A 17,625-nucleotide genomic window follows, 5' to 3' on the forward strand; every position below is an offset into this window, starting at 1 on the left:
ATGAATTTATCATTTACTTACTGACGGAACAGCACAAACACGTATTTGTATAAGGTATCCAAGGTCCAATACTGACCTCAATAGTAATATAAAAACAGAAATAGATATTTATATATAAGACAGTTTACGGTTTCTTTGTGCGTTTTAGTATACACTTTTATTTTGAAACGGTGGACGAAAACCATCATGTGACTTCATCACGGGAAAGTTGAAGTCACATGAATTTTAGGTCTACTTAAACACTTTACTGGTCGGTTCACGTTTTTGTTCCCACACCTGGAATGGTAAGACTAAAATAATAACACTACGGATAACTGTCTTTTGCTAAATAACACGTGCCACCTTCTTCTGTTTTGATTTCCACCGTCATATAGGATAAACACTTAATTTCCTGGTTAGTTACATAAAAGGTTATACAGCTTTCCCTTTGGTTTTTGGTGACACTTTTGCTTCAGATTGTTATAATTGGTGATGTTTTATTTATTGTGAGGTTAGGTCAGTAAGTGTTGCTGTGTTTTTAGATGCATCTTGTGTTGGTGTGTTTGCTGCTGGGGGTGCTGGAGGTTTCTGGAGCTCCAGATGCAGATGAAATCAAATATCTGCCTGGACTTTCAAAACAGCCCAGCTTCAAGCATTATTCTGGATACTTCGATGTAGCAGACAACAAGCACCTCCACTACTGGTCAGTAGGACTGGCTGATTTTCACTTTCATTTCTCATATGTAATTGTCCAGCGTTAATGTGTTCTGCTCCACTTGATCAGGTTTGTTGAATCTCAGAAAGATCCGGCCAATAGTCCGGTTGTTCTGTGGCTTAACGGAGGACCAGGATGCAGCTCCATGGATGGTTTGCTCACAGAGCATGGACCTTTTCTGGTGAGAAGTCACAGCACTTCATTATATAACCATACTATTTAAAAGAAAAATGCTTTGTATTATATATGTATGTATGTACATGTAATTTATTTTCTTTTTTACAGATACAAGATGATGGAGCAACTCTAGAATATAATCCTTATTCTTGGAACAAGGTATGGGTTCTGTCTTTATTTTTATTTTTTTAAATTAAGTATTCCAGCATTACCAAATGAGTAATTGCTATGATGTGAAATGAGGAAGTCTCAGGGCTAGTTTTCATCTTAAGCAGCATTTTTGGTAACTGGACAATGACACTTCCTTCATCCAGTCACATGCTCTTATGCTCTTATATTTTTGGCTATAGCAAACTGGCTTTATTGTATTAAATAAAGGATGTGGAAACAAACTCTTTATTTAAAAATCATTGGACTACATATACATAAAAAGAAACGACAAGACGATTCGGTGTTCATCCAAATAAAGAAACAACAGTGTGTCATCGTGTCTTTTTACATTGTCCATTGATTTTTTTTTTTTTTAAATAAAGAGTTTGTTTGGACATTTTATAACCTGGATGTTTTAGAAAGTCATGAGTCTACATAGATAAATATGGGGTGTTTTTCCAGATTGCAAATGTCTTATACCTGGAGTCACCAGCAGGTGTCGGCTTCTCCTACGCGGATGACAAGAAGTACACCACAAATGACACAGAGGTATGATTCAAATCATATTGCCTTTTAGAGACACAATCCCATTGCATAGTACAGATAGTGCTTGATTGCACTGGACAAAAAAAACTAACCATGTGCTCGCTGACTTTTCCAGGTGGCCATGAACAACTACTTGGCCCTGAAGACGTTTTTCAAGTTGTTTCCTGAGTTTAGCAAGAACGAGTTTTTCCTGACCGGCGAGAGTTACGGGGGCATTTACATTCCCACACTGGCTGAGATAGTCATGGAGGACAGCAGCATCAATTTAAAGGTAGAAGGGGCTTCATTATAACCTAATTGTGTGTCTCGATCCATGCGATTCTGTATGACGTGTATATTTGTGTCTTATAGGGAATTGCGGTTGGAAATGGCTTGTCCAGCTATGAGCTAAATGACAATTCATTGGTGTATTTTGCATACTATCATGGGCTTCTTGGTACCAGGTACAGTGTTTTCTCACCTAATATGAATCTTCATGCTGCTCTATTGAACATGCACTGTAATTTTATATATTGATGCTTGCTGTAAAGGTGTCATATTACTGTTTCTCATACATGTTTAGTGTGGTGTGTTTTGTATTTTAATCTTTAGTATGTGTTTTTTATGTCTTATTTATTTGTTCTCGTCTAGCTTGTGGAATGACCTGCAGACGTTTTGCTGCAAGGATGGAGTGTGTAACTTCTACAATAGCGAGGATGTGAACTGCTCGAATTCTGTAAGTTGAACTGTTTACAAATGTTTTGAGATGCATTAAGTGTCCTGTATTCTTTATTTACAGCATCTTTTCTTATCTTTCTATAACTCTTTAGGTGAATACAGTTCAAATCATTGTCTACTCATCAGGGCTCAACATCTATAACCTGTATGCAGAGTGTCCAGGAGGTGTTCCTGAGAGACTAAGGTGAGCATGAACCAGTTACATGTGACATTACACGTGATTTTTATATATTTTTTTTTAAAGGTCGCAGTGTCATTTTGTTCTGTGTTTTGAATCCAGCTTTGAAAATGACCAATTTGTGATCCGAGACCTGGGCCACCACTTCCTCAACCATCAATGGTCCAAATTACAGAACAAGGTATATAAACCAAATTGTGGGTTGCTGTTAGACAACCTTTCTTTTTAAAGGGTCAAACTCAAAATGAAAACTGTCACATGTTAATTACTAATACACCCTCCTGTCATTATTTAAAAAATAAATAATAATCTCTTTTTAAATTATATTTTATATCTCTTTTTAAATCTTTTTATATTTTTTTTAATAAAAAAAATCGAAATAATAAATTATTTAATCTTTTTTATTTATTTATGCATTGCTTTTATAACGTATTTATTTTTACTAATACACTGTCATTTCAAACCTGTATGAATTTCTTTTAACATCTTTAACAATTTTGATGATCAATTCTTTACACTGAAAGTACTGAGGTCATACAATAACTTGTTTTATTTTAATTGATCACTGGAAATATCCATATTAGCTGTAGCTCTTATTTCATTTGCATAATCAAACTGTGACACAAGTAATGTTAAACACCATTGGGTCTCGTGTGTCTCGTAATCAAACACAGCACTCCTGTTTGAAGATGTGAAAGTGTGTATGGGATTTACAGTAAGAACAGTTTGGGGTTTTGGAACAATGTTTTACCTATATATATACATACATACATACATAAATACATAAATAAATAAATAAATAAATAAATATGAAAAGTTCAGATGCAAAAGCCTCTAAGTGCCATCTGAAATTTTCTTCTAGAATGATCATTTTTATCAAGCTTGTATGTTTAAGTTCAGTAATTTCACTTAAATGGCAATGAAAATTACCTATTAATTGTCATTTAAGTGAAATTACTGAACTTAAATATACGAGCTTGATAAAAATGATCATTCTAGAAGAAAATTTCAGATGGCACTTAGAGGCTTTTGCATCTGAACTCTTCATATATATATGGCATTAAAATCTCTACCTCTACTAATACTACTGTAACAACATGAGAGTCAGTAAAAAATGACAGCATCTTCATTCTTGGGTGAACGGTACTTTTAAATTCTGTCATTTACTGGCCCTCAAGTTATTCCAAACCTGTATGAGTTTCATTCCTCTGCTGAATACAAAGGAACATATTTTGAAGAATAAGGGTAATCAAACAGTTGATGGACCCCATTGACTTCCATAGTAGGAAAAAAAAAATACTATGGAAGTCAGTGGGGTCCATCAACTGTTTGATTACCCTTATTCTTCAAAATATCTTCATTTGTGTTCAGCAGAAGAAAGAAACAACATGAGGATGAGAAAATGATGACAGAATTTTCATTTTTGGGTGAACTATCAATTTACATATTAGAAAGAAGAAATATCTGAGCCTGCTCATGGTGTTTGAGGGTTAATCCACATGATTCTCCTTGTTGAATCAGAAATTGCAAAGTGTGGCCGCCCAGTTTAAATCTACGCGTCTCGATCCTCCGTGCACCAACTCTACCCCATCAACCCTGTACCTGAACAACCCAATCGTGAAGAAGGCCCTCCACATCTCGCCCAATGCTTTGGACTGGGTCATCTGCAGGTGCGTCGAGTGGACTTTAATAACGCAAAATGCAAATGAGTGTTGTGATGGAGGACTTTAATTTTGAAATTGTTGCAGTGCTGAAGTCAATCTGAACTACAAACGCCTGTTCATGGACGTGAAGAAACAGTACTTGAAGCTTCTTGGAGCACTAGTGAGTGATGGGAATGTAAATGCTTATGAATCATATATTTCCGTGTCTACCAGATGATTTCAATAACATCTTTTCAACAGAAATACCGTGTGCTGGTATATAATGGAGATGTGGACATGGCCTGCAATTTCCTCGGAGACGAGTGGTTTGTGGAGTCTCTCCAGCAAGAGGTGAGGAGTCGTGTGTGTCCTGCTTGCTTTTAGTCTCCGTCTGATCATTCAAATAATTATATTTTTTTTAAATCTAAAAATCTGTGCACCCTGACGACCAGAAATGGCCTAAAGCCAGCCAATAAGATTAAAACTTGATATAATTTATGTAGTTTTTATTATTATTATTATTATTATTATTATTATTAATATTAAGAATTTCATTTTTAATTCTAATATATTTTATATTTTGTTAATAGAATAATGATAATAATTATTATTATTCATTTCATTTATTTAAATGCAATTGTAAGGGGATTTACAGTCAAAGACCCAGAACCAGATATGATGAATGAAGTCAGAATTATAATAAATTAAAGTTTTACTGAAGATAGTTTGCAGTTTCATCAGCAGAAGTCAGCTTCGAGACTCTCTCTCTCTCTCACACACACACACACACACACACACACACACACACACACACACACACACACACACAGCCACACACACAGCCACACACACAGCAGTTATACTCTTCACCAAGGTCTAAGATACATCCTTGCTTCAGGTTGAATGCTTCTGATTGGCTAAAAAATAGATTAACATAGTTTTCCACACATATACAGATAGACTGAAGCATATCTCCATCGATTATGCGGCTGACACTCGGACCCTGAAGTTAGGCACGTCATGACCTTCCAGGTCGCAGATTTGGGTTGCTGGGCGCCAGCCTGTCCTGAACAACAACTCAGTCAATCTCCAATAATGGCGTTGTTCCTTAACCTGTAACCAAAAAGACTAACACACACACACACACGCACACCGACACACAGCTTTTTCAAGGTTGGATTTGGCCAGGCTCTAACTTTAAACAGGAGAGTCCTCTAAAAGATAATATGTGACCCTGGACTACAAAACCAGTCACATGGGTAAAGTATTTGTCAATCATCTGTAAGCTGTATAAATAAGCTTTCCATTGGCGTATGGTTTGTTATGATAGGACAATGTTCGGCCGAGATACTATTGAAAACCTGGAATCTGAGGGTGCAAAAAAATTATTATTAATATAATATTTATATTTTATATGAATTATATGGTATAATAACAATTTATTACTTAATATTTTATTAATGTAATATTTGAATTACTGTCATATGTATCAATTTATTTAAATAATAATACATTATATTAATAAATTATTATACAATCTTAAATGCATAAAAATATTTGTATTTATTTGTATTATTATTTGCCTGTTTTAATTTCATTGGAAAAAGCTCTTTCCATTTTTGTCAGACATAATTGCGCAAACGTGGGTGTTTTTCTTTCTTTCGGAGCAGAAACGATCTGTCTTTATGTTCTCCAACAGGTCCTGGTGCAGCGCAGATCATGGATTTATTTCAATGGTGAATCTCAGCAGGTTGGCGGCTTTGTCAAGGAATTCACCAACATTGCTTTCCTCACAGTGAAGGTAAGACTGCAATAAAGCAACTCACATGATCCACAAATCAGTGGTTTTATGTACGAATGAAAAGCTGAATTAACTGGAACTCAGTGCCATACCTAGACAGCATTCTAGGCATCATATGGTTCAAAGTAGAGCCTGCATTCACTCCCGTTGTAAACTAGTTTTACTTATTATGCATGTGAATTTTGACAAAACCTTCTTTTAAATGTATTTATGTCCTTCACAGGGTTCGGGTCACATGGTTCCCACTGATAAACCCATAGCGGCCTACACAATGTTCAGTCGCTTCATCACCAAACAACCTTACTAGAACACACTCAGGGATTTCACTCTTTAAATCTGAATTTGCACTGCCACTCTGGTAAAATGTTTATGATCTATGAACGGACCACTGACTGTTTCTGAGACCGTATTCTCATGTTCAAAACTGATGACATTTTCTACTTTGTTTTATGTAGTTTAGTTGCCAGCCTTGCTTAAACCATGCTGACTGCACATAATGTTTCGTTGTAGGCGTTTGAGGGAATCATCTAAATGCCATTATTGATCTTTGATGATAAAGTGCACTGATTTATGGTTGATTTAATGAGTTTACGAATTTAAATTCAATCCGATGTTTATCTTCGGTGAGTGGATGCTCACTGTTTATTGCACAATTTTAGCTTATGTCTTCTCCATTAAACATGAAACTGTAGCCTTTTTTTAATCATCTCGCATGTTATATTTGTCTTTTAAGACCTCATTGTCCTCATTTGATTATTTTAAAATGATTATATGATCTGTGGTTCTTTTTGTGATCATAAGGGAATAATATTTGTGCCTTGTTTCTTCTTTCCCTCAGTTTATTTTTTTTTTTCATTAAAGATCCATTTTCTATGATTTTTAGTTTCTTTTTGTGATCTTTTTATTGTAGAAAATGGTTTCATTTCAATAATGGACTAAAAATTTGAGTTTTAACGTGTAATTTTTTTATAAAGAGGTACAGTAATTTCGTTCACAAATGAAGGAAGGCATATTAAACAGTCAATATAAGATAAAACTTGTACAAAAAATCATAAAATTCAACCTAAAGTACAAATACATTTTGTTACATCCAGCTAAGCACACAGTATAGCAGTTGAACGTGTTTTGGGGGTTTCAGACACTTATGCAAAACCATTAAAGTCAACATGAACCTGCATTTGCAACCCATTTACTTCAGAAAGGTGGAACAAAACTTGATTTTAATGCATTGATTAATTAGATGGCATTAGTGAGCATTTCATACCAGAACCGAGTCAGAGTTGAATGAGTCTGCAGAGGATCGAAACCCCACCGGCACCCAGTTAATCCTAAAAAGCATCTCTACGTATCCCTTATTTTTTGTAAACTTTCTTATTTGCTTACATTGGTGTAATGTTTATGCAACAGCTATTTACACTAAATGCAAAACTGTTAGATGGTATTTACACAGAGCAAATAGTGATAGATACTGTTTGCACAAAGTGTAAATAGAAGTATTATGCTGTGCTAACGGTCAAATACGTAAGCAATGGTCAGCCTTTGCCAACAAGCTAAATTATTTGCACTCATAAATAGACACTGCAAATATTCATTATATTAACAGTCAATTATTGCAATAACTAATGAGAAGGTATTAGAATTGTTTTTTTTGCGTTGCATCATGTTAGCTGAAAATAAAGTCAGACTTTTTCTCTTAGGAGTGATGTGCATTGACAAATTATACACAGTAACACCAGGAATATGTATTCAGAGAGTAAATAAGGTTAATTTCGAGTTCATGTTGACTAATGAGAGCAGGTCTTGAGGATCAAATGTTCTGTACAGTTAACAAACATCATGCTTCGGCTTGGAGGTTAGTCCTCTTCTTTTAAAACCTCCATTTATTGCTCCATATTTTAGTATCTGTGCATGAGTGCGTACATGCATTAATGTTAGAAGAGCTCTTCTCCCGTCTTAAACTTCGTTGTCTGTGTGACCCGACAGCTTGTTCTCGATTAGTTCTCGCAGACTTGTTCTGAAGTGTAGGTTTGCTCCCACGATGATGTAGCCCTGTCAAATACAGGATTGTAAACATATAATATCGTCTATAGCATAAACTTAAAATAATAAAAGTTTCCCTTTAACTTACATTGTGATACTCGACCACTTCTTCAATGAAGTCTAACCCGTCAGGTAGAGGGATCTGCACACCTCGCTTAATGTAATCTTACATGAAAACACAGGATGAACCATTTAGATAGATGTTTCCAAATATATTAAAGGGATATTTCACCGCTGGAAAGATGAATGTGTATTTAAATTGGGTCATTTATGTAGTAGAAATGTGAAAGTTGGTGCCTTCTAGACTGAGAAAAGCCAGAAAATGTATTTTTGGATCATGTGGATGAAAGACAACGACTCCCAGAATGCACTTGCTTCGCTGCCCTACGAGGCCCAAGCCACGCCTACCGGTTACAGAGGGCAGTATCGGGAGAAATGATACAACTAGGCGACTATTGACTCGAAACTGAAAAGACTGCATTTTATCGTGAGATCCCCCTATGGGCGGGTTGAAGACATGCGGGACGAGCTCCTCCTACTGGCTGGAGTCTCTCGCCGCTGGACAAAGAAGCCTCTGACGCTAAATGACGACTTTTGCGTCATCTGAGTTTTTTTTCCAGACACACAATACAGAAATCTCTCGTCTCAGGGGGACATGAGGGAGGGAAGCACGGTCACTCGAAATACTACCGGGTTTCTACTGATACAAAGCGTAATGCTAATCGGTGAAGTATCCCTTTAAGTACATATCTCTTATCCCACTTAGGATCAATGCATTTTTTGTTTTAAATAAACTCATTTTTTTTCATCAAGAATGTGTTAAATTTATCAAATGTGACATTTAAGACATTTATAATGTATAAAGATTTCTTTAAAAAAAAAAAATGTATCACCGTTTCCTTACAAAAAATGAAGCAGTTGTTTTCAATCTTGATAATAATCAGAAATGTTTCTTAAGCAGCACATCATCATATTAGAATGATTTCTGAAGGATCATGTGACACTGAAGACGAGTAATGATGCTGAAAATTCAGCTTTGATCACAGGAATAAATTACATTTTAACATATTCAAATAGAAAACACTAATTTTGAAAATTGTAATAATATTTCACAACATTACGTCATTAAAGTATCATTAAATATATACACATTGTTTGACTTACTGTTAATGAGAGGCACCACAGATATCTGCAGCATCGTCTTCAGGGGACCTTGCAGTGGAATAAGCTGAAGGAAACATCGTCATTACATTTGCTCTCCACTCTTTTTATCATAAGGTGTATTCAAAGTGAAATTGAAACGTCTGAGGAAACTTACAGCTAAAGACTCCAGAGCAGACTGATTGGAGTATATTTTAAACCTGAAAAACAGATTCTCAGTTCAAAATCAGTGTTAAAAGAGGTTGTCAAATGTTCAATGTTTGTGCATTATATTTACCTTCTCAGATCTAAATGGATAGTCAAGCGCTTGCCCTTCATTGACACTTTGGCATTGAATTTACCTTCCTAAAACACGGACAAATTTGGTGCATTTATTGCATCCCTTCATCATAAAACGAATTATTGCATTGTGCATATGTATTATAGTTCTCACCATGGTCATGCTGCTGAGCTGTACTGGTGGTTTTCCTGCTGGCAGAACCAACACTTTGACCATGGAGGTGACGGCCACACTGGCACCGGAGGTCTTGATCGTGGATCGAGGAGGAGCGGTGACCTCGATCTCCAGTGACAGAGGCTGATCCATCAGCGCCGGGTTCTGATAGGACAGAACAAACACAGAGAATAAGTGAATGCCGAGGCTTTGCTGTGCGGTTCCTGCATGTTGACAGTGTAATGTTGCTCACCAGCATCATCATTGTCCCTAAGTAGGTGGTCCTGAGGAGCACTTCTAAGTCTTTTGGCATCTGAAATGAGTTGAATAATAATTGTTTTTTGTCTTATTTTTGTCTCATGCCTTTGAAGTGTATTAGATGGCGTCTTACTCGTTCGTTTGCGATCTGTGTTTGGAACAGGCCACCTTTGAAGTAAGAGAAGAGGCCACTGTCGAAGAAGTACTCGGAGAGAGAGAGATAGACCATTCGATCGTACTCTCTCACTACGGGATTCACAGCGTAGTTCACAAGGGTATCATTCTCATTCTTAAGGGAGTAAAACATGCCCTGTGCAGAAGAGAAGAAGAAATACATTAAAAAACTTTGTGTGTGTGTGTGTGTGTATATATATATATATATATATATATATATATATATATATATATATATATATATATATATATATACACACACACACATATATATATATACATATATGTACACACAGATGTTACATAAACACAAACTTTTATGTTAGATGTGATTAATTGCAATTAATTGATTTGACACCGCTAATATATTATATTATATATTCTGGCCAAAATATATGTAAAATTTATACTAAATATATGTTGTAAACAACAAATATATCTTTCAAATGTAACAATGTAGTTACAAATGTAACCTTCAAATTCCAAAATATATATTAGAAAATGTATTTCAAGGGGCAAGAAAATACATTTTCAGTCTTAAAATAAATTTGGGGTGGATGCAGAATTAATTAAATAAATATATATTACTTATAATATTTACTTTGAAAATATATATAAAAAAAATTAGGAAATATAATAAAGTAATTTTTTCAAAAATCAATTATTTTGAAATATATCCTTCAGAAATCATTCTAATATGCTGATTTGCTGCTCAAGACACATTTCTGATTATTATCAATGTTAAAAAAGAGTTGTGATGCTTCATATTTTTGTGGAAACTGTTTCAGGATTCTTTGATGAATGTAAACTGACCTTAGCTGACCCCAAACTTTTGAACAGTATAGTGCACTTAATGCATTACTCCAGAGTCAATGGGTGGAGCTTGATGTCCAGCTCCCCCTCTCTGGATGTAATGGGTGGGGCTTGAAGGTCAGGACCCACCCATTAGTTCCACAAAGGCGGGGCTGGACTAAGGCAAGCTCCACCCATTCCATCCAGAGCAGGGGAGAAGGACATCAATTGGCTCTGCAGTGAACACCACTTGCATCTGTCACTCACCCTAAAATCCATATCAAGGCTTGATTCTGTCACCACGGGGTCACTCAGCAGTGAGTAATCGATGCCCACGTAACTGTCCACCTCCGTGCGCACTGAGAAACACAGTCAGGTAAACACATGTCTGCCAGATAAATATATCACAACAGTTTTATGATGATCAACATGTTCTCTAACCTGGGACTGTTTCCAGCAGCTGGTTGACCAAAACTAGCGCAGCATGATTCAAGGCAGGACAAATCTGACAGAGACATATATGCAGTTAATTTCTATTAAAATGTGTTAAAATGTATTCTAATGTGATTAAAGTTAAAATATCTTTCTTTGGGGTGGGCAATGATATGCAAGCAACCATGACAGGCGTCTCCTATTCCTGACTGAAAAAAGCAAACAAACCTGTCTATTTAGGATGAAGCGCATTCCTGTAGTCAGGAACGCTCCGATAAAGTCATAAACCCTGCTGTGAGAATATTTTGAGGCACATGAGAATATGCCATGTAATGCAAAATGCTGAGCAAAAAAAATTATTTCATTGATTAATCAAATCATGTGTCACTTGCAATAGACATGCTCAAAGTTCAACACAGTCCTAAGTACCTAAGGGTCCCGCCAAATTTGGCCCTCATCTTGGCGATGGACGCATCGCAGGTGATGTTGGAGATCTTGAGACGGCCCTCCTCGTCTTTGCTGAGATGGAGGACTGTGAAGATGTTGACACCTTCAGCTGAGGCGTTGATGGGTCCCTCATCATAACTAATGGAGAGAAAGGGGAAGACCTGCTGTAGTGAGAGACTTACATTGTAGAGGTTTTAAAGTACATCAAACAGCTCTTCAGATCATGTATGATATGCAGTTCTCACTCAATAGAAAGAATCAAAGCTTTATAGCTTTTAGTTCATGCCTGTTAGTTTTCATTTACATTAAAAGAAGTCTCATCTGTTCAGCAAGGCTGCATTTATTTGATAAAAAATACGATAAAAACAGTAATATTGTGAAATATTATTTCAATTTAAAATAACTGTTTTCTATGTAAATATATTTTAAAATATAATTTATTCCTGTGATCAAAGCTGAATTTTCAGCATCATTACTCCAGTCTTCAGTGTCACATGATCCTTCAGAAATCATTCTGCTCAAGAAACATTTCTGATTATTATCAATGTTGAAAACAGTTGTGCTGATGCTTCATATTTTTGTACAATACATTTATTTCAGGATTCTTTAATGAATACATTTGAATACATTATAAATGTCATTAATGTCGAATAAAAGTCCCTTACAAAAAATAAATATACTTCAAGTTAAAGTTCAAGTATATTTTTAAGTATACTTTATGTAGTAAGTATACTAATATCATATACTAATATACTAATAATAGTATATTTGTAAGTGTACTATTCCAATCCGGACTAAATTGCCCCACTTTTTAATGTATAAAAGTATACTTTAAGTGTAACAGTAGTAAACTGAGTACACAACTAAAACTTTTTTGTTTTACTGCAACTATAAAAGTAAACATATAGGTATACGGATAGTTTTCTAGTTAAATACTTGTAGCACATTTTTTTGTTTGAAGTATACTCTACTAGTTTAGTAGTTTTATACTGAACTTAACATCATTCGTATAGGCCTGGTTTCACAGACAGGGTTTAGATTAAACCAGGATTAAACCCTAGTTCAATTAGAACATTTAAGTAGCTTTTATAAACGTGCCTTAGAAACAAACATTACTGATGTGCATCTGGAGACAAAACAATGGCACTGACATATTTTAAAATATATCAGTGCAAGTTTCAGTTAAAACAGCTCAAACATGCATTTTAGTCTCAAGCCTTGTCTGTGAAACCGGAGGATAGAATACTTAATTATACTTTAAGTAGGCTATATCTCGATCAAAAGATTGAGTACAAGGATAGGTCAAATATGGCCTACGCTACTTAGACTTTTCTGTCAGCATAAGTCAGGTATACTTAAGTGTAATTATCAGTGTATTTCTGAGAATAAAAAGTAGACTGAAAGTAAACTTTATACTGTAGTTATAGTTTAAAAGAAGTATATTGAATAAACTTCAGTAGGCCTATTGTTGCTTGTAACCTCAAGTCTTCTGCTTGATTGCTACAGATGCATTTCAGACTCACAAGAGCCAGTAAAGGATGCGTCTCTGGAAGTTGAGGGTGATGGAGGAGTTCTGCACCTCGAACAGCAGCCCAACATCTGGCTGGAAGCGCAGGTCAGAGGTCAGGTTCAGCTCCGTGACCTTCACACTAAAGAAACATCAGTTTAAATACTTCCTTTCATTCTAATTCAAATTGCAATACTGCATTCCTCTTTGCTACCTCAATTCAAAATCACTAATTGAATTGGTATTTAAAAGGCAAAGGTGTAAAGTCCATGTTCAGAACGTAAAAGTCCTCCTCAGTATTTTGTTCAAATCACCTGGATTTGCTAATTAGCACAGTTTTCCAGCCAGGAGATCAGCTGGCTGAGTTCATGGGTGGAATAAACATATGGCAGGACTTAACTTTCTGACCCTTGGACTTTACACCTCTGCTTTTTTCATTTCTGAATGGTGCACAACTCATTTGCATCCTCATGGGTTTTGTGTGTGAATGACCACATGAGGGCGCCGGATGAGCATGTCTATGAAAGTGGAAAATCAGTTTGATGAAATATAAACATACTCTTTGATTGTGTATTGGAAGCGGCCCTCGGTACCACTCATTTCTGGCATGGTGATGTTACTCAACTCTCCTTCCACGAAATTCTTTGTCTCGGCCTTCACTGTAAAGACGTCAAACAGAGGCCAGTCTTTTATAGACTAATATGAGAGACTATAAGTTGCATTTTAAGTCTGAATACTGGGCTATATCTTACACATCGCCAGTCCTCTGTCAGTGATGCGGATCTTGCATCCAGGCGGCTGTGCTAAAGTCATCGTGACGAGTGAAAGAAGAAAGATAACAGAGACTTTCAGCAGTCCCATGATTCCTCAGTAGACCTGAAAAACAACAATTTAACGAAGTGATCAAGAGGAAACCGAGAGCCAGGATCAACCAGCATCATCAAAAATGGTTAAAGGTAGGCTATTGGTTTTATAAATACTTTTAGCCTACTGGTTGAAACTCTCTTCACATCCTGATAGCAATCAACAATAGAAGTGGTCTAAAAAACTAAAACATAGGCTACATACATGCCTATCAACCTATGTATTTCCCATAGACTGTGGTATTTCCCCACCTGTTCACACAGACATGACAGGTCATCAGCGCATTTAATGAGACTATGCGGAGTTGTAGACAGAGAGTCACCGAGCGCCACAAACGAACAGCAGAAGCTTTTTACACTTCCTTCTGAACCAAACCAATGAGTTTATATGCTGCGTTCACGCCATGTTGTAACCGTAATTACGAGATGGCAACCGGAGCTGTTCATGTTCTCAGACTCAGATGTGTGTGTTTCTATGTCAATACTATCAATGCTGAAATGAATCTGCAGCAGTCAGGTCACAGGTGGTACAACTAGAGCTCTGTAGGATTAATTGGATTAAAATCAAGTAAAAGTATACTTTAAAAAAAAAAAAGTATAAATACTACAATTTAAATTGAAAGAATATTTTACAAAATGTAAATGAAGTAAAAAAAAAAACAGCTCAATTAAAATTTAAAACTCTTGCTATAAAAATCCCTCCTCATTTATTAGTTCTAAAAGATCACATCGGAGTTACTATCAAGAGATATAGTCTATTGCAGCTTTATACAGGCAGTTCTGTCTCTTTCCAAGCCCAGTCCTGCACCACAGAGCTTCTCCAGTGCGGCAACAGGAAAATGGGTGCTGACAGCTAAATATACAGAGACAGCCAAGCAAATGAGAGAATGATCTTGCCTTTCAAGCGTATGTAAGAAAATATCCAGCCAAAGAAGTCCAGGTCTTTCCGCTCTTGTTTCTGTAGCAGTGTGTGTGAAGAGTGTATGTCTGCGTGTGTGTTTATAGTGCAGAGGAGGAGAGACTGTTTGCCTCGTCTGAATGGACAGCAGAGGCAGTGAGGAGAGAGAGAGAGAGAGAGAGAGAGAGAGAGAGAGACACACAGAGAGAGAGAGAGAGAGAGAGAGAGAGAGAGAGAGAGAGAGAGAGAGAGAGATTATATAATATTATTAAAAATAATACTGTTATTAATGCTTTGGCAATGTAAAGATTTCTTTCACCATGCCAGTAAAGCTACATGAATCTTGAGAGAGAGAGAGAGAGAGAGAGAGAGAGAGAGAGAGAGAGAGAGAGAGAGAGAGAGGGGGAAGAGAGAGAGAGAGGGGGAAGAGAGAGAGGCAGTGTGGGGATTGAAACATTCTAAGAGATTGTGTGATTGCTAAAGTGTATTTGGTGGTTGCTAATCAATTGTGAGAATTCTGGGTGGTTGCCAGGGTGTTGCTATGCAAGTGTTTTGAGAGGTTTTTGGTAAATTGGTTAAGGTGGTCTGGGTTGTCGCTTTTGATTCATGTGCATAGCTCTATTGGTGTGGATTGAGTTACATCTAATGGTTTGTTTAAATTACTAAACTTACATGGTCAAAATTAAAAGTGTGCTAAATAACCAGCATGATAGAGAACAGCTTGAATGAGGTCGCTCTCTTGGAGGTCGCATGTGTGCGTACTGTCGCTGGGGGCAGCTGTGTCTATAGTCACCCACACAGGAACAAACAGGACCAAAACAAACGTCACACAAATGGGCTTTTTAGGGTCATTGACCCCAGGGTCCGGCTGATTTATCCTGCTTCAAAGAACATGGTCTCTGGCAGGCAGAAAGATTTTACAAGTGCCTCATTCATTTTGTATAAAACCCTGCATGGGCTTAGGAGCTTTTTAAGCATCCAAAGGCAATTACTCCTTTCTTTCAGCAAACACATTGTCCGTGTGCAATACCGATAGGTGACCTTTGACACAAAATTATGCTCAATGAAGCCAGAAGTCTTTACATTTCAGGAAGGATGAACATGTTCTTTGTGAAACATGTATCAAGTTGTAGTAAATCGAGGAACAAACAATTTATTCCATGTTAGTGGGAATCGTTTAGGAATGTTCCTCACAAGTGTTTTCGGTTTGCTTTGAGAAGGGAGTGGAGTTACTATAGTTCACAAACACAAGATTGCTTCTTCAGGTCAATACCCCAAACATAATAAGAAAAACAATGTTACGTAAGTAAAATAGACACCAACTTTACATTCAAGATATGTGTTAACTTATAAAACAGTTTTGTGTTTTTAATTTAAAATTGTACTTTTAAATAATTTAAAATAAATAAATGTATATTATGGTAGCCTACTATATAATGATTAATGTAATATTGATGTATAATTTTATTCTTTTAAATAATTCATATAATAACTAGCATTTCAGTTATGTGAATTTGGGTCAAAGGGCAAAACAATATAATATAAAATGTACCGCAGCTATTTAAACTAACTAGTATTGAGTCATCATTTAAATGGTTAAAATAAAATATGAAGATAACTGATATTTTACTCCTTTGACATGCAGATTTTCTAAATGTCGGAACCACTTCATGGAGGACACTATAAAACATATTAAACATTAATGTAAAAAGCTTCTAATGTTCTAGTGATGTCCGATAGCCACGAACAGTGCAAATGTCCAACTTAGACTTCTAGAAACATAAACCTACCTCCATTTGTGCTGGGAAGGCATTCGTTCTCTTTTGAGTCATGGCACAAAGTGAAACCATAAACTTTGAACACATTTTGTGCAAGCATTACAGCTTATTCCCATATTTCCCTCCCCAAATACCCTTTCACAATAGTAGCCTAGAATACTTACAGCGGTGTGGAAATACAGGCTGGGTAACTTCAGTGTCTCTCAGATATAAACTCTTCGAATAATCAGATATGTTCTTGCAATCTGGAAATCATCAGTGTTTAAATCCTCACATCCCTCCCTCTTTTATGTTCCCAGTTTATATTGGGAGTCAGTAAGCATTTTGGGAAAAGGGTGTTGCTCTTTGCCTCATGTCATATGACCTTGTTGGGGCAAATATTCATCAGCATGAGGATGTGCAAAGAAAACATTTTCCAAAGATCAACATGCAACAAATAACTGAATTTTGTTTCATTTTCTAAAAACTGCAGTTGCTGCGTTTCTAGAAGTTAACATTAGTAACAGTGGAACGATGGCTCCAGGCTGCATTAAACAGATTCCAGCAGTCTGCCCTTTAATTTTTGGAGACGAAACCTTTAATTAGTTCATGACTTCTGAGAAGCCCATGTTGCAAGGCTTCATAGAATCACATGATGCAAGAAATGGGTTCCACTTAAAACCACAGAGGACCAAGGTGGAGCTCACTTTGGAGAATCAAGTTCTGAAAAATGTTTTTAGCCACCAATTATGGGGTGAAAACTTTCTTTTTTATAGTTATAGGTTTAAACCTGTTTGAAAAGAGGGGAATGTACCAGGCGGATGAGCAGCACAAGTTTAGACTCAACAACATTTGATTTGGTTTCACTCCCAGTCTCCCACCAAAGACCAGAATTCCCTCAGTGGCCTCGCAGAACTTCTGTAGACCTCCGGGCTTTGATGAATGGGTTGACGTGCA

At 36.4% G+C, this 17,625-nt stretch overlaps 2 protein-coding genes across 4 annotated transcripts; one reads left to right on the plus strand and one right to left on the minus strand.

Annotated features, from left to right (window-relative positions):
* Window positions 1-172: 172 nt before the first annotated feature.
* On the plus strand, window positions 173-6,782 carry ctsa (cathepsin A). Its single transcript, XM_084128373.1, has 15 exons — window positions 173-284; window positions 522-682; window positions 764-875; window positions 980-1,030; window positions 1,484-1,570; window positions 1,683-1,838; window positions 1,919-2,010; window positions 2,198-2,282; window positions 2,377-2,468; window positions 2,565-2,643; window positions 3,984-4,132; window positions 4,211-4,286; window positions 4,367-4,456; window positions 5,805-5,906; window positions 6,130-6,782. The coding sequence occupies exons 1-15, from the start codon at window positions 282-284 to the stop codon at window positions 6,211-6,213; spliced, it is 1,419 nt and encodes a 472-aa protein (XP_083984499.1). The 5' UTR covers window positions 173-281; the 3' UTR covers window positions 6,214-6,782.
* A 66-nt stretch (window positions 6,783-6,848) lies between these two features.
* On the minus strand, window positions 6,849-16,988 carry pltp (phospholipid transfer protein). Of its 3 annotated transcripts, none has more exons than XM_084128370.1 (16): window positions 16,854-16,988; window positions 13,903-14,026; window positions 13,710-13,809; window positions 13,167-13,292; window positions 11,626-11,781; window positions 11,425-11,488; window positions 11,206-11,269; window positions 11,032-11,123; window positions 9,932-10,108; window positions 9,794-9,853; window positions 9,541-9,705; window positions 9,385-9,452; window positions 9,265-9,307; window positions 9,111-9,174; window positions 8,035-8,111; window positions 6,849-7,955 (listed from the first exon to the last, which is right to left on the minus strand). In XM_084128370.1, exons 2-16 carry the CDS (start codon window positions 14,009-14,011, stop codon window positions 7,860-7,862), a joined length of 1,461 nt encoding a protein of 486 aa, XP_083984496.1. In that variant the 5' UTR covers window positions 14,012-14,026; window positions 16,854-16,988; the 3' UTR covers window positions 6,849-7,859. The 3 variants fall into 3 exon arrangements, with proteins under 3 accessions (XP_083984496.1, XP_083984498.1, XP_083984497.1); XM_084128372.1 differs by lacking the exon at window positions 16,854-16,988 and adding an exon at window positions 16,702-16,795; XM_084128371.1 differs by lacking the exon at window positions 16,854-16,988 and adding an exon at window positions 14,911-15,069.
* Window positions 16,989-17,625: the final 637 nt, after the last annotated feature.

The sequence above is a fragment of the Abramis brama genome (assembly GCF_963993115.1).
Source record: "Abramis brama genome assembly, chromosome: 11".
NCBI lineage: Eukaryota > Metazoa > Chordata > Actinopteri > Cypriniformes > Leuciscidae > Abramis > Abramis brama.

Bases quoted from the DNA above. Each gene is read 5' to 3' on its own strand.
- pltp (XM_084128370.1), bottom strand. From the start codon at position 14,011: ATGGGACTGCTGAAAGTCTCTGTTATCTTTCTTCTTTCACTCGTCACG. The intron at 11,270-11,424 runs GTTTGTTTGCTT...TGTCTCTGTCAG, and splicing joins GCTTCATCCTAAATAGACAG to ATTTGTCCTGCCTTGAATCA. The intron at 7,956-8,034 runs GTAAGTTAAAGG...TGTATTTGACAG, and splicing joins AAGTGGTCGAGTATCACAAT to GGCTACATCATCGTGGGAGC.
- ctsa (XM_084128373.1), top strand. The intron at 1,839-1,918 runs GTAGAAGGGGCT...TGTGTCTTATAG, and splicing joins ACAGCAGCATCAATTTAAAG to GGAATTGCGGTTGGAAATGG. The intron at 4,287-4,366 runs GTGAGTGATGGG...TCTTTTCAACAG, and splicing joins TGAAGCTTCTTGGAGCACTA to AAATACCGTGTGCTGGTATA.